General features: G+C 47.2%; 1 protein-coding gene and 1 pseudogene across 3 annotated transcripts; both read right to left on the bottom strand.

Moving 5' to 3' along the window:
- Nucleotides 2,983-8,095, bottom strand: PRR13 (proline rich 13). Of its 3 annotated transcripts, none has more exons than NM_001244511.1 (4): nt 7,875-8,095; nt 7,367-7,405; nt 6,354-6,782; nt 2,983-3,623 (listed from the first exon to the last, which is right to left on the bottom strand). In NM_001244511.1, exons 2-4 carry the CDS (start codon nt 7,383-7,385, stop codon nt 3,592-3,594), a joined length of 480 nt encoding a protein of 159 aa, NP_001231440.1. In that variant the 5' UTR covers nt 7,386-7,405; nt 7,875-8,095; the 3' UTR covers nt 2,983-3,591. The 3 variants fall into 3 exon arrangements, with proteins under 3 accessions (NP_001231440.1, NP_001231439.1, XP_005652575.1); NM_001244510.1 differs by having other exon boundaries at nt 6,430-6,782; XM_005652518.3 differs by lacking the exon at nt 7,875-8,095 and adding an exon at nt 7,574-7,818 and having other exon boundaries at nt 3,148-3,623; nt 6,430-6,782.
- LOC100518426 lies at nt 11,484-12,921 on the bottom strand (annotated as a pseudogene).

Genomic DNA, 13,376 nt, shown 5'->3' with positions numbered 1-13,376 from the left:
CATTAATTCACCCCAGGGACAAGTCATGGATGCAATACAGCCAACAGAAAACACTCCTTTCCCTGTTCTTCAAGCCCCACATTCAATCCCTAATCCCTGTGGGTTCCATCTTAGAAACACTTCTTGGAGTTCCTGTTGTGGCGCAGCGGAAATGAATCCGACTTGGAACCATAAGGTTGCAGGTTTGATCCCTGGCCTCACTCAGTGGGTTAAGGATCCGGCGTTGCCATGAGCTGTGGTGTAGGTTGCAGACTCGGTTCGGATCTGGCATTGTTGTGGCTGTGGTATAGGCCAGCGACTACAGCTCTGTTTAGACCCCTAGCCTGGGAACCTCCATATGCCATGGATGCGGCCCTAAAAGGACATAAGAAAAAAAGACCAAAAAAAAAAAAAAAAAAAAGAAAAAAAAAAAGAAAAAGAAAGAAAGAAAGAAACACTTCTCAGGTCCACTCCTTCCTCTAGGCCCATCTCCCCCACTTCAGCCTCAATTCCTGCTTTCAGGCTCAGGAATTCCTGAACTTTCATCCTGTGCCTTTTTTTTACAATTCTGCGCCTCTACAAAACTCCTTTTTTCACCTGAAATCCACTAGGTTAAGAGAACAGACCCAGGAGTCACACTGCCTGGGTTCAAATCCCAAATGAAGTTTTCTTTTTCTTTTTTTTGCTTTTTGGAGCTGCACCTGCGGCATATGGAGGTTCCCAGGCTAGGGGTCGAATTGAAGCTGTAGTCATTGGCCTACGCCACAGCCACAGCAATGCAGGATCCAAGCCGCGTCTGTGACCTATATCACAGCTCACAGCAACGCCGGATCCTTAACCCACTGAGCGAGGCCAGGAACCAAACCCACAACCTCACGGTTCCTAGTCCAATTGTTTCTGCTGTGCCACGACAGCAACTCCTGGAATGAAGTTTTCTTGATCCACAAAATGAAGAGTTGTGCCTACATCATAGAGTTGCTGTGAAGATTAACACGAGTTATACATGTAAAGCCCTTGGTAGAGTTCCCACCGTGGGGCAGAAAGTTAAGGATCTGGCATTGCTACAGCTGTAGACTTGCTTGTAGCTGTGGCTTGGATTTGACTAGCATCCCAGCTTGGTAACTTCCATATGCCAAGGGTATAGACCTCCCAACCCCCCAAAAAAAGCACTTGGTGCCTGGCACATAATAAATGCTAGTGTTAGCTGATATCATTTACTACCAACTGGGAAGTTCCTACTCATCCTGAGGCCCAGCCAGGAGCTCACTCATCTCCCAGTGGGACTGTCACTCCTTCCTTTGCTCACCCACTGCTTGATCCTGTCTCTACTGTGGTCCCTCTTATAATAACCTACTTACATATTCACAGGTCCATCTGCTCCATTAGATCTTGCAGGTCATAAAGGACAGGGATTGTCTTATTCATCTTTGTAGCTTCAAACACAGAACACAGTATTTCCTCAATAAACACTTTTCCCAGGAATTAATCTAGCCCCACTGGGATACCTGTGATTCCCAAACATGCTATAGAGCTTTACACCTGGTATCCAAGCATATGCCTTTCCCAGCTCCTCGCTGACATCCACCTGGTAAACTATTATTTTTTTCTGCTCATATTTCTCCACGCAAGGCCTAGAGGTAAGTAAAATGTCACATTTCCTGAAGTTATCTTCGATTCTTTCTTCCCTCCCCAGTTATTTCTAGGTTTATATCCCTCTGGCAGTTTTTGTTTGTTTGTTTCTTTTTGCTATTCCTGCAGCATTTGGAAGTTCCCAGGGCAGGGGTCAAATCCACACCACAGCAATTACCCATGCCACAGCAGCAACCTAAGCCACATCAGTGACACCAGACCCTTAACCACTGGGCCACCAGCGAACTCCCTCCTTGCATTCTATAGTATCTTTTTTCCCCCCCATTTTATTTTACTTTTTGTTTGTTTTTTGTCCTTTTAGGGCCGCACTTGCAGCATATGGCAGTTCCCAGGCTAGGGGTCGAATTGGAGCTATAGCCGCCAGCCTACGCCACAGCCACAGCAAAGCCAGATCCGAGCAGTGTCTGTGACCTACGCCACAGCTCATGCAACACCGGATCCTTAACCCACTGAGCGAGGCCAGGGATCGAACCGCAACCTCATGGTTCCTAGTTGGATTCATTTTTGCTGTGCCATGATGGGAACTCCTATAGTATCCTTATCTTTATCGATCTTTGAACCTGATTGTAATACCATGAATGGTATTCGATAAACCAGTGGCCCTCACTTCTAGCTGTACAACAGAATCACCCAGTTTCTTAAAAATACTGCTTTGCAAGGCCCAATTGTTTTTTTTTTTGTTATTGTTGTTGTTGTTGTTTGCTTTTTAGGGGCCACACCCATGGCATATTGGGAACTCCCATCCCCATTCCTAAAAACTTGTCAAGAGTCTTTCAGGAGTTCCCATTGTGGCTCAGTGGGAATGAATCTGACTAGCATCCATGAGGACATAGATTCAATCCCTGGCCTCGCTCAGTGGGTTAAGGATCCAGTGCGGTGCCATGAGCTGTGGTGTAGGTCGAAGACTCAGCTTGGATCTGTCGTTGCTGTAGCTGTGGCGTAGGCTGGCGACTACAGCTCTGATTTGACCCCTAGCCTGGGAACCTTCACACGCCACCTGTGTGGCCCTTAAAAAAAAAAAAAAAAAAAGAGCCTTTCAGGCAAAGCCCTAAATCACTCCCCATTAGCTGATGATGCAGCCAAGGTTGAGAAGCTCTGTAACAGATATAAAAACTTATACTAAATACCTATATCCATTCATCAAATGGAAGACAATAAAACTCATTCCACAAAGCCTGAATCAATTCTGAAGGATCCTCCCACTAGAGAAATATACGGACGGTATGGTATCTTCCTGATGATGCTCTGTCCTTTACTATAAAACTGATACACTTTAAAGGGTCTGCGCAAGGGCAGCAAAAGTCGTAGAACATGCTAGACCCAACCACGGTAATGGCACAGGTGAACAGAGACTAGGAGAAACAGCTTTATTTGGACTGAGAGTTGGAGAGTGAGAGGAGGATCTGAGATGGCTTACTGTGCCAAGGAGTAGAGATTAGTTTTCAAAATAGCAGTCAGAGCTCATTAACCAAGTGGACTCCACTTCTCAGTAGACTTGCAGTTAATGCAACCAATAAAGAGCTTGCTGGGAAATGTTTATTCACCACTAAATCACCCAAGTATGCCACAATCACAAGAAAGGTACAGTTTTTTTCCCCCATAATTAAATTTTCACAGCATCTCCCCAATCAGAAGTATTACAAAGGAAGAGTAAAGAATCACATTTTGCAGATCTTAGACTTGTCTTCCTCATTTAGCCCAAAGATCTCACCGTCTTCAAAAAATAGTTCTCCTGCAAAACTCATCAGCTGACAGTTCTATCCAAACTAGCTCATGGCAATTCTTTCCCCATTTTCTCTAGCCAGTGAGGGATGAACAGCAGAATGAGGCCCAGACTGTGAGGGTGGAAGGGTAGGACACGAGGGCTAATTTCCCCCGGGACAAGATGGCATCTGAAGCTTGATGGGAGAGCAGAACTGGAGAGACTTGAGGGAAGGGTCCAGGCCCTGTATTCAGTCAGAGTCACTGCTGGAAGAGGAGGAGGAGGAGGAATGCTGCAAGGGGAAAGGGGAAAGGAGATATCATCAGATCCAAATGACCTTTGGTCCCTCCATGGGACATTCTTTGGTGCCCTAAGCCTCCACCCAAGTGCTATTTTTTGGCCACACCCTCTGCATGCGGAAGTCCCAAGTTTCCGGGCCAGGGATTGAACTGTTGCCACAGCTGCGACCTGAGCCGCTGTAATGACAATGCCAGATCCTTAACCTGCTGCGCCACAGGGCAACTTCCAACCAAGTGCTTTCTAAGGTCAGGAGCCTTGAACCAGAATGCCCCCTAATCACCAAAAGCAAGGATTTCCTTCAGCAGTGAGCATACAGGAGTGGATGAAACCATCCTAAATCACTGGATAGAATTTAAAATACTGCATTCTTTTTTTTTTTTTTTTTTTTTTTTTTGCCTTATCTAGGGCCGCTCCCTACACCAGAGCCACAGCAACGTGGGATGCGGGATCCGAGCCACGTCAGTGACCTACACCGCAGCTCACGGCAACACCAGATCCTTAACTCACTGAGCAAGGGCAGGGACCGAACCCGCAACCTCATGATTCCTAGTCGGATTCGTTAACCACTGCGCCACGACGGGAACTCCTAACATACTGCATTCTTAGCAAGTTTCCAACTTTCTTTACCTGAGCCAATGCCTAGGCAAGGAATCAATTATAGGCACAAGCATAGTATAGTGCTAGGAAAAACAGCTGCTACCTTATATAGTATGGATCAGCTGCATGATTAGGACAGCTCCTAGTGGCTACGAAATTAACAAAAGTGAGTAGAATCAGCAGCTGTGTGTGCATGGATCTCTATTTCTTCCTAAGCCCGGACTAGGAGAAAGTGAAGAAGGTGGGAGAGAAGGTTGGGAGAGTCCTAGTCCGAAGGTTCATTACATGCATGCTCCCATTAACAACTGTCATCCAGGATTTCCCATCGTGGAGGGATCCAGGATCCGGCGTTGCCGTGAGCTGTGGTGTAGGTTGCAGAGGCAGCTCAGATCCCACGTTGCTGAGGCTCTGGCATAGGCTGGTGGCTCCAGCTCCGATTCGACCCCTAGCCTGGGAATCTCCACATGCCGAGGGAGCAGCCCCAGAAAAGACAAAACAAACAAACCAAACCAAAAAAACTGTCACCCAAAACTTTTTTTTTTTTTTGTCTTTTCTAGGGCGGCACCCGCGGCATATGGAGGTTCCCAGGCCAGTGGTCTAATCGGAGCTGCAGCTGCCAGCCTACACCACCAGATCCAAGCTGCATGTGACCTACACCACAGCTCATGGCAAAGCAGGATCCTCAACCTACTGAGCGAGGCCAGGGATGGAACCCGCAACGTAATGGTTCCTAGTCGGATTCGTTAACCACTGTGCCACGATGGGAACTCCATCCAAAACATTTTTTAATCTCTCCATTCAATCTCACCTTTCCTTCTCCTCAGACTTCTACCAAAGATCCAGAACCAGGACTAGCACCCAAAGCCATACATAAGGCAAAAAAATTTGCTAAGCAGGAGTTCCTGTAGTGGCGCAGTGGTTAACGAATCCGACTAGGAACCATGAGGTTGAGGGTTCGGTCCCTGCCCTTGCTCAGTGGGTTAATGATCCGGCGTTGCCGTGAGCTATGGTGTAAGTTGCAGACTTGGCTCAGATCCCGCGTTGTTGTGGCTCTGGCGTAGGCCAGTGGCTACAGCTCCGATTCAACCCCTAGCCTGGGAACCTCCAAATGCCGCGGAAGCGGCCCAAGAAGTAGCAACAACAACAAAAAAGACAAAAAGACAAAAAAAAAAAAAAAAAAAAAAAAAATTTGCTAAGCAGAAAAATGTAAATTAAGGCCTCCTTAAGATCAAGGTTGCCCTAAAAATTAAAAAAAAAAAAAAAGAAGAAGAAGGGGGAAAAAAGGGAGTTCCTGTTGTGACTCAGCAGTAACAAACCCAACTAGAATCCATGAGGATTCGGGCTCAATCCCTGGCCTCACTCAGTGGGTTAGGGATCCAGCGTTGCTGTGAGCTGCGCTGTAGGCTGCAGACACCACTTGCACCTAGCATGGCTGTGGCTGTGGTGCCTGATTCAACCCCTAGCCTGGGAACTTCCATATGCCTCAGGTGTGGCCCTAAAAATTTTTTTTAAATATCTCAAGGTTGGTTCAATTCTTCCAGAGTTGGTTCTGAGAGCTACTTTTACTACTTGGTCCTGAGAGCTACTTGCTAATTTACACTCCTCTGGCATGAAGATACTTAGCCTGAGACTGAGCACGAAATTGAGGGTTTTATTGGAGCCTGAGTCACTGACTGCTCTTGTCCTCAGTTTCCCTGCTGGACAAGAAGACCTACGTAATTAATACAACAAGCTGAGAACAGTGAAGGAGAGAAAGAAATTCCAGGAACTAGGACCAGATTATTATCTATCATTACATAAGACTTTGCTTGGCCAAAGGTCTTGACATTTGACCACCTCAGTGGGTGTGTCCCACTTGCCAGAACAAGCATGGGGGTGGGGAGGCCAAAGCTCTGGGAAAAGAAAGGCAAAAAAGAAAAGCACCTGATTCTGATAGCCATTCTAAGGCTCAACATAGCCCCTGGCAGACAGAAGGCCCAATTAGCCTAATAATTATTTTCAAGATTATTAAATTCTTCGCAGTGGGAATCCTTTACAAAAAGGAAGCACCATCTGCCAGAGTAACACAATGCCCTGTCCCAAGTCCTCAGACTGTGAATCCCCATTCCTTGTCCCTGCCACCTACCTCTCTTCCCACCTCCAGCCACCCTAGTCCTTCTGAGGGGGCACCTCTTCCTAGCCAGGCTCCAGAGGGCACTGACCTTGCCATGCTTGTGGTGTTTGTGCTTCTTTTTATGAGCTTTCTTCATTTTCTTCTTCATCTTCTTGTCCATCACCATGCCTGGTCCTACCATGCCAGGAGCCAATGGATTCACAGGTGGCATGCAAGGGGCAGGTGGTGGGTAGGGACCTGAGGGCTGGCATCCTGGATGCCCTGGCTGTGGCACAGGATAACAAGGCCCGCCAGGGGGAAAAGCTGGATTCCCCTGGGGCACTCCTGGAGGAGTGGGAAGGGGGCCTGGAGGAAAGGGAGGGTTGGCAGATGGTGGATGGGTAGGATGGCAACCTCCAGGGTATCCAACGTTAGGCGGGTAAGGATTTGGCCCTGGCTGCCCTGGTGGAAAAAGCAAAGAATAAATTTAAGATTAGAACTGCCCAGAGCTTCTGACAACAAACAACAAAAAGAAGGGGATTCCATTTTTCACTCAATACTTAAAGGAAAATGGAGGAGTTCCTGTAGTGGCTCAGTGGTTAACGAATCCCACTAGGAACCATGAGGTTGTGGGTTCGATCCCTGGCCTCGCTCAGTGGGTTAAGGAACTGCAGTGAACTGTGGTGTAGGTCGCAGACGCGGCTCGGATCCCGCGTTGCTGTGGCTGTGGCGCAGTTGCAGCTACAGCTCCGATTGGACCGCTAGCCTGGGAACCTCCATATGCCGCAGGTGTGGCCCTAGGGGGGAAAAAATGTAAAGCTGAAGAAAGAGGAGCATGGAGGGGAGGGGAGACAAACCTATACAAGAGAAAGAAAAGGTAACGTTCCCTGGAGACAGTGAACTCTGGGGGAAGACACTGGGCAGCTATGGACTTTGCTTTTTTGTAGGTTAGGGCAGAGGTGGAGGAGAAACGGACACAAACTTCCTGTTGTGGCCCATCCGAAAAGGGACTGGGGCAGGAGAAGAGATTCTCCCCAAACACTTACCGGCATTGGGATTCCACATGTTCAGGGGTTTTCACCAGCCTGAGGAGAAAGAAATGAAGGTTAAAAGCTGACGGCCCAGAAGTGGGTGGGTGATTTAGACACCAAGCCCAACTTCAACGCCTCCTGCCCCACTGTAGGCTCCCAGGGAACTAACAGGTTCGCTACATAAGAAATGTCTCCTTCCACCCGCTCCTTCGCCCCCAATACCTAGTTTCCCTCCACCTTCCACTCGCTCTGGCTGCGGATTCTAACTCCTCGGGAGAGGGGCTGAGTGCGCGAATCTCGCTATCCCCATCACTCCTCTCCCTTTCCTTGACCGAGCCCGGAAGACTTTAACCACCATAGGCTGCGGAGGGATCTGAAACAACTTCACCATCCCCAAGGATGGGTGACGGGAGACAGGACCCCGCACCCCAGGCTAACAGAAGGACCTGCCTGGAGGCGAAAGGAGGTAAGGCAGCTCAGGAAAGATCCTCAAACGCTTATATAGTTAGACACACCCTCTTACCCTTTAAAAAAGGCAAGTGGAGACCCCGGCTCCCCAGCAACGAAGGGGCGTCTCACCCAGGAATGGAGAAAGAAAGGAACAGAATACTGACGTCCCGTCAGCTTTATACCACCGCCTGGGCGGAGGCGTCCTCCGCAGCCTCCACTCTCACTTCCCGATCACCCTCTCACGTTAGGCTTTGGCATCCGCCTCTGCTGCCTCCGAATTGGTAATATAACAACATTGGGCTTTAGGATTGGAGAACATGCTCGTCAATCACTCTAGTCCCCACTAGGCTAAAAGGCAATGGTTGCAGTGGGGGCGGAGCTGGGCGCTCTGGGGTGAGGCCGGTGCAGAGGGCGAGCGGGCCGGAAATGCCTGGGGGCGGGGCTATGGGTGGGCGGGGCCAGCTTCAGAGCAAGTTCGTGAGTACCTAGAGGAAATTCAACCCTTGACCTCTGAGCTCTTAGTCCAGTGGGTGCCACACCTTATAAAGTAAATATACCATGATAAATGTTGTACAGATATATATACACAGCTTAAGGAAGGGCGGGGAGCTGCCGATATTCACCCTAAAACTCAATATTGCCGCCTCTGTCAGCGTCCATAGAAAGTAAAGAAACATTCTTGGGAGAAATACAGAGATTTCTAATCTCTCCTAGGATTCCCTGTATCAACTACATAGCTCCGCCATCTGTCGAATTGCACAAAGCAGAAACGCCGGAGGTGATCCTTGATGGCTCTCTCCTTCACCTTCCCCTCTTCCCGCTCCAGCATCGGGAAGGGTCCGTTTGTTTCACGAATAAATCTGAAATTTCTCTACTTCTCTTCAATCTTCTCTGCTTCCAGCCTACCATCATATCTCAACGGGAATGCTGCAATGGCCTCTTCTTCTTTTTTTTTTTTTTTTTTTTTGGCCTCATTCACCACATATGGAAGTTCCCAAGCCAGGAGTCAACACTTGCCATAGCAGTGACCCAAGCTGCTGCAGTGACAACCTGGGATCCTTAACCTCCTGTGCCACAAGGGAACTCCATTCTTTTTTCTGAAGGAAGTACTAAATAATATGCCACTATTTGGATATTCCACATTTAGTTTATCCATTCATTAACTGATGGACATTTGAATTGTTTTTATGTTTTGCCTATTATGAATATTGCTGCTATGAACATTCGTGTACAAGTTTGTGCATAATCATAGGTGTGACCGTGTTTTCTTTTTTTATTTCAGCATAGAAATTTATTTAAATTCGAAATTACATGGTTAGGAGTTCCTGCACGGTTCACTGGGTTAAGAACTGGACTACTGGAGTTCCCGTCGTGGCTCCGTGGTTAACGAATCTGACTAGAAACCATGAGGTTGTGGGTTCGATCCCCGGCTTTGCTCAGTGGGTTAAGGATCCAGCATTGCCATGAGCTGTGGTGTAGGTCTCAGATACAGCTCGGATCCCACGTTGCTGTGGCTCTGGCATAGGCTGGTGGCTACAGCTCCCATTCAACCCCTAGCCTGGGACCCTCCATATGCCGTGGGAGCGGCCCAGGAAATGGCAAAAAGACAAAAAAAAAAAAAAAAAAAAAAAAAAAGAACTGGACTACTACCCATGAGAATGTGGGTTTCCCTGGCCCCATGCAGTGGGTTAAGGATCTGGTGTTGACATGAGCTATGGTGTAGGTTGAAGATGGGGCTTATATCCTGCATTGCTGTGGCTGTGGTATAGGCCAGCAGCTGCAGTTCCACCCCTAGCCCAGGAACTTCCGTATGCTGCAGGTTCGGCCCTAAAAATAAAAAAAAAAATTACATGGTTATATTTGTTTGTTTTAATTTTTGGCCACACCCATGGCATGCAGAAATTCCTGGGCCAGGGACTGAACCTGCTCCACCACTGTAACCAAAGCCACAGCAGTGACAACACTGGATCCTTAACCCACTGAGCCAAGAGGAAACTCCTACATGGTTATATTTAGAACAATGTAGTAATTATCTAAAACATATACCATCCTTGGCTCTAAAACAGTTCTAAAGATGTCATTCTTTTGAAGTCAAAAAAAAAAAATGTGTGGTAAGAATGTACAGGGAGCAAAAATACAAAAAACAAGTTTGCGGAGCATTGGGTGTTGTTATGAGAGACACACCAAAATAAATGTAATAGCCTCCAAATTATCTAACATGCAGCAAGGCGTTCTCTTGCTTTATCAACTCCTGGAAAATAAATCAGTGACCTCAGTAATGCAAGAATATCACCACTTGGTTAAAAGGACAAGCTTTCTGAGGGACGCAAGTAGTAATTCACTTACGTCCCATTTCTCTAATCCCTTTACTTACACTAGTTTCTTTTCTTTTCTTTTCTTTTTTTTTTTTTTTTTTTTTTTTTTTCTTTTTTGCTATTTCTTGGGCCACTCCTGCGGCATATGGAGGTTCCCAGGCTAGGGGTCGAATCAGAGCTGCAGCCACTGGCCTACGCCAGAGCCGCAGCAACGCAGGATCCGAGCCGCGTCTGCAACCTACACCACAGCTCATGGCAACGCCGCATCGTTAACCCACTGAGCAAGGCCAGGGACCAAACCCGCAACCTCATGGTTCCTAGTCGGATTCGTTAACCACTTCGCCACGACGGGAACTCCTACACTAGTTTCTTTTCTTTCCTCTAAGATAGGTTTTTATCCTGTTGAAAAAACTGTGGTGTTATTTGTATATTGGAGTGAATACTATCCCGACTGAACTATGCAGGGATTTAGTTAATGCTCATGTCAGGGTTCAAAGTTTTGGTAAAGGTCAATCGGCTAGTTAGCAGAGACTATCAGTGGCTTGCAGGAAAAAATTTTCAGACATTATATGTTTGCTAAATAGATTTTTATTGTCTTTTTTTTTTTTTTTTTTTTTGCCTTTTACTAGGGCCACACCTGCGGCACATGGAGGTTCCCAGGCTTGGGGTCTAATCGGAGCTGTAGCTGCCGGCCTATGCCAGAGCCACAGCAACACCAGATCTGAGCCAGGTCTGCAACCTACGCCACAGCTCACGGCAATGCTGGATCCCCAACTCACTGAGCAAGGCCAGGAATCGAACCTGCAACCTCATGGTTCCTAGTTGGATTCCTTAACCACTGCCATGACAGGAACTCCCTAAATAGATTTTTAAAACAATAAATAGGAGTTTCCATCAAGTCTCAGTGGTAACAAACTCAACTAGTATCCACAAGGATGCAGGTTCGATCCCTGCCTTCCTCAGTGGGTTAAGGCTCTGGTGTTGCTCACGGCTCATGGCTGTGGTGTAGGCTGGCAGATGTAGCTCTGATTCAGCCTCTAGCCTGGGAACTTCTATATTCAGAGGGTGCAGCCCTAAAAAGAAAAAATATAATAAAATAAATAAAATTCAAAATAAAGAATGAAAATAATAAGTAGTGACAGTTCTTGTCATGGCTCAGCAGAAAAAAATCTGACTAGTATCCATGAGGTCACTGGTTTGATCCCTGGCCTCATTAAGTGGGTTGAGGATCCATTGTTGCCTTGAGCTGTGGCATAGGTCACAGACAAGGCTTGGATCTGGTGTTACTGTGGCTGTGGCATAGGCCAGCAGCTACAGCTTGGATTCAGTTCCTATCCTGGGAAACTCCATATTCCATGGGTGCCGCCCTAAAAAGACAAATAATAATAATAATAAGTAGTAGTAGTAGTAGTAGTAGTAGTTATAAACGGGTAAAAAAATTCCAGGGTTTACTGTGACCTAGACAGTCAAAACCAGAGAAGAGTAAAACAAAACAAAACAAAACAAAAACCAGACAGGGGACCTTTGATGAAACCCATTTTCTTGTAGAGTGAGCTGTAAGAAAACTCTGAGTTCCTCTGGTGGCTCGGCGGATTATGAACTCAACTAGTATCCATGAGGATGGGGGTTCAATCCCTGGCCTCAGCTCAGTGGGGTAAGGATCCGGCATTGCCACAAGCTGTAGGTAGCTCTGATTCAACACCTAGCCTGGGAACTTCCATATGCTGCAGATGAGGCTGTTAAAGAAAAAAAAAAAGGAAAAAAGAAAGTGCCAAGATAAAGTTTGGTTTCCAACAGTATCCACTACTGCCAAAGGGCAAACTCAGAACAGCTCCTCTCCTGGGAACTAGAGCACAGATGAGAAGTCTTTCTTCTAGCAGCCCTTTGTGCACACCATCCTGTAGATCGGATGGCCTTGGCTGCCTGGAAGGATCTGGCTCTTTGTGCCAGTAGCTGAGTCTTGTGCTAATCCCAGATCCTTAGTCATGAGTGTTGCTCTGAGTCCACCCTGATAGTTATTAGGCAAGGATACTCCATCCATCACTTGATCAACACTGTCCTGATTGAGCTCATAGTTAGGATTTTAGCCAATAGTTTTGGGTCAAGCCCTAACCTGATTCCCAGATTCACATCTTCAGCAGTTCCAATCATATGAATAGCTAACAGCATATTGTGGCAGATCCTTGCAGCCTATCCAGCCCTAAGGGCTCCACAACGGAGCCCATGCACCCCCAGCACCTCTTGAGCAGCAGCAAATTCGTCTTTGACTCCTCCCACCATAACCATTAGGCTCCCAGGTCGAGCAGTTCCGACCGACCGCAACAGAAACAAGGGCATCTATGAAAATTGCTCACCTTTTCTCAACTTCTTTGGTCAATTCTTTTGAAACCGTGGACTCTATTGTTACTGAGCCTTGCTCCAAATTTTTTTAAGAATTTCATTTGTTCCAGAATAAGCTTCCATTGCACCAGTACTGGTGGGCAACATTGTAATAATTCTGTCAGATTTTTCAGCTTCATCTGTTAGGAAAGACACTACAGTTCACTTGCATCTAGAAAACTCTGCATCAGGGAACACATCATAAATAATGAGTGGATAGCCATGTTTCATGAATTTTTTTTTTTTTCCATTGGATGCCCCATTTGCCTAGTCCACTGAATCCAGCTGGAGACTTAAATGTCATTGACCTGGAGTTCCCGTCGTGGCTCAGTGGTTAACGAATCCAACTAGTAACCATGAGGTTGCGAGTTCAGTCCCTGACCTTGCTCAGTGGGTTAAGGATCTGGCATTGCCCTGAGCTGTGGTGTAGGTCGCAGACGCGGCTCGGATCCCACGTTGCTGTGGCTGTGGTGTAGGCGGGTGGCTACAGCTCCAATTGGACCCCTAGCCTGGGAACCTCTATATGCCGCAGGCGCAGCCCTAGAAAAGGCAGAAAAAAGCCATTGACCTAGAACATACCTGCTGCAAGGCTGGCCGCTGCTGGCAGCTCCAGTAGGGAGGCAGGAGGTTCTCCAAGGAGCTGTAAGGAGGCTGCCTTGCTGCCCCGCCCCTCCCTCTCAGGATGGCTTCAGCTGCTCCTGGATGGCCCACAGACTGGAAGGTGGTGTGGGGGTGAGCGCATCAACCATGTGTTTTCAGTCCTATTGGGTATTTACTTGCCAGAGGAATTGCTGGGTCATATAGTAACTCTATGTGTAACTATTTGAGGAACTGCCAGACTATTTTCCGAAATAGCTACACAATTTTACATCCCCACCAGC

Source organism: Sus scrofa, chromosome 5, assembly GCF_000003025.6.
Source record: "Sus scrofa isolate TJ Tabasco breed Duroc chromosome 5, Sscrofa11.1, whole genome shotgun sequence".
Lineage (NCBI taxonomy): Eukaryota > Metazoa > Chordata > Mammalia > Artiodactyla > Suidae > Sus > Sus scrofa.
Note: the sequence above shows the minus strand (reverse complement) of the source record. Positions and strands in the feature narration are given on the sequence as shown.

Excerpts from the sequence above, each read along its gene's own strand:
- PRR13 (NM_001244511.1), bottom strand. Across the intron at positions 3,624-6,353 it reads GGCTGGAGGTGGGAAGAGAG|CATTCCTCCTCCTCCTCCTC; the intron begins GTAGGTGGCAGG and ends TTCCCCTTGCAG.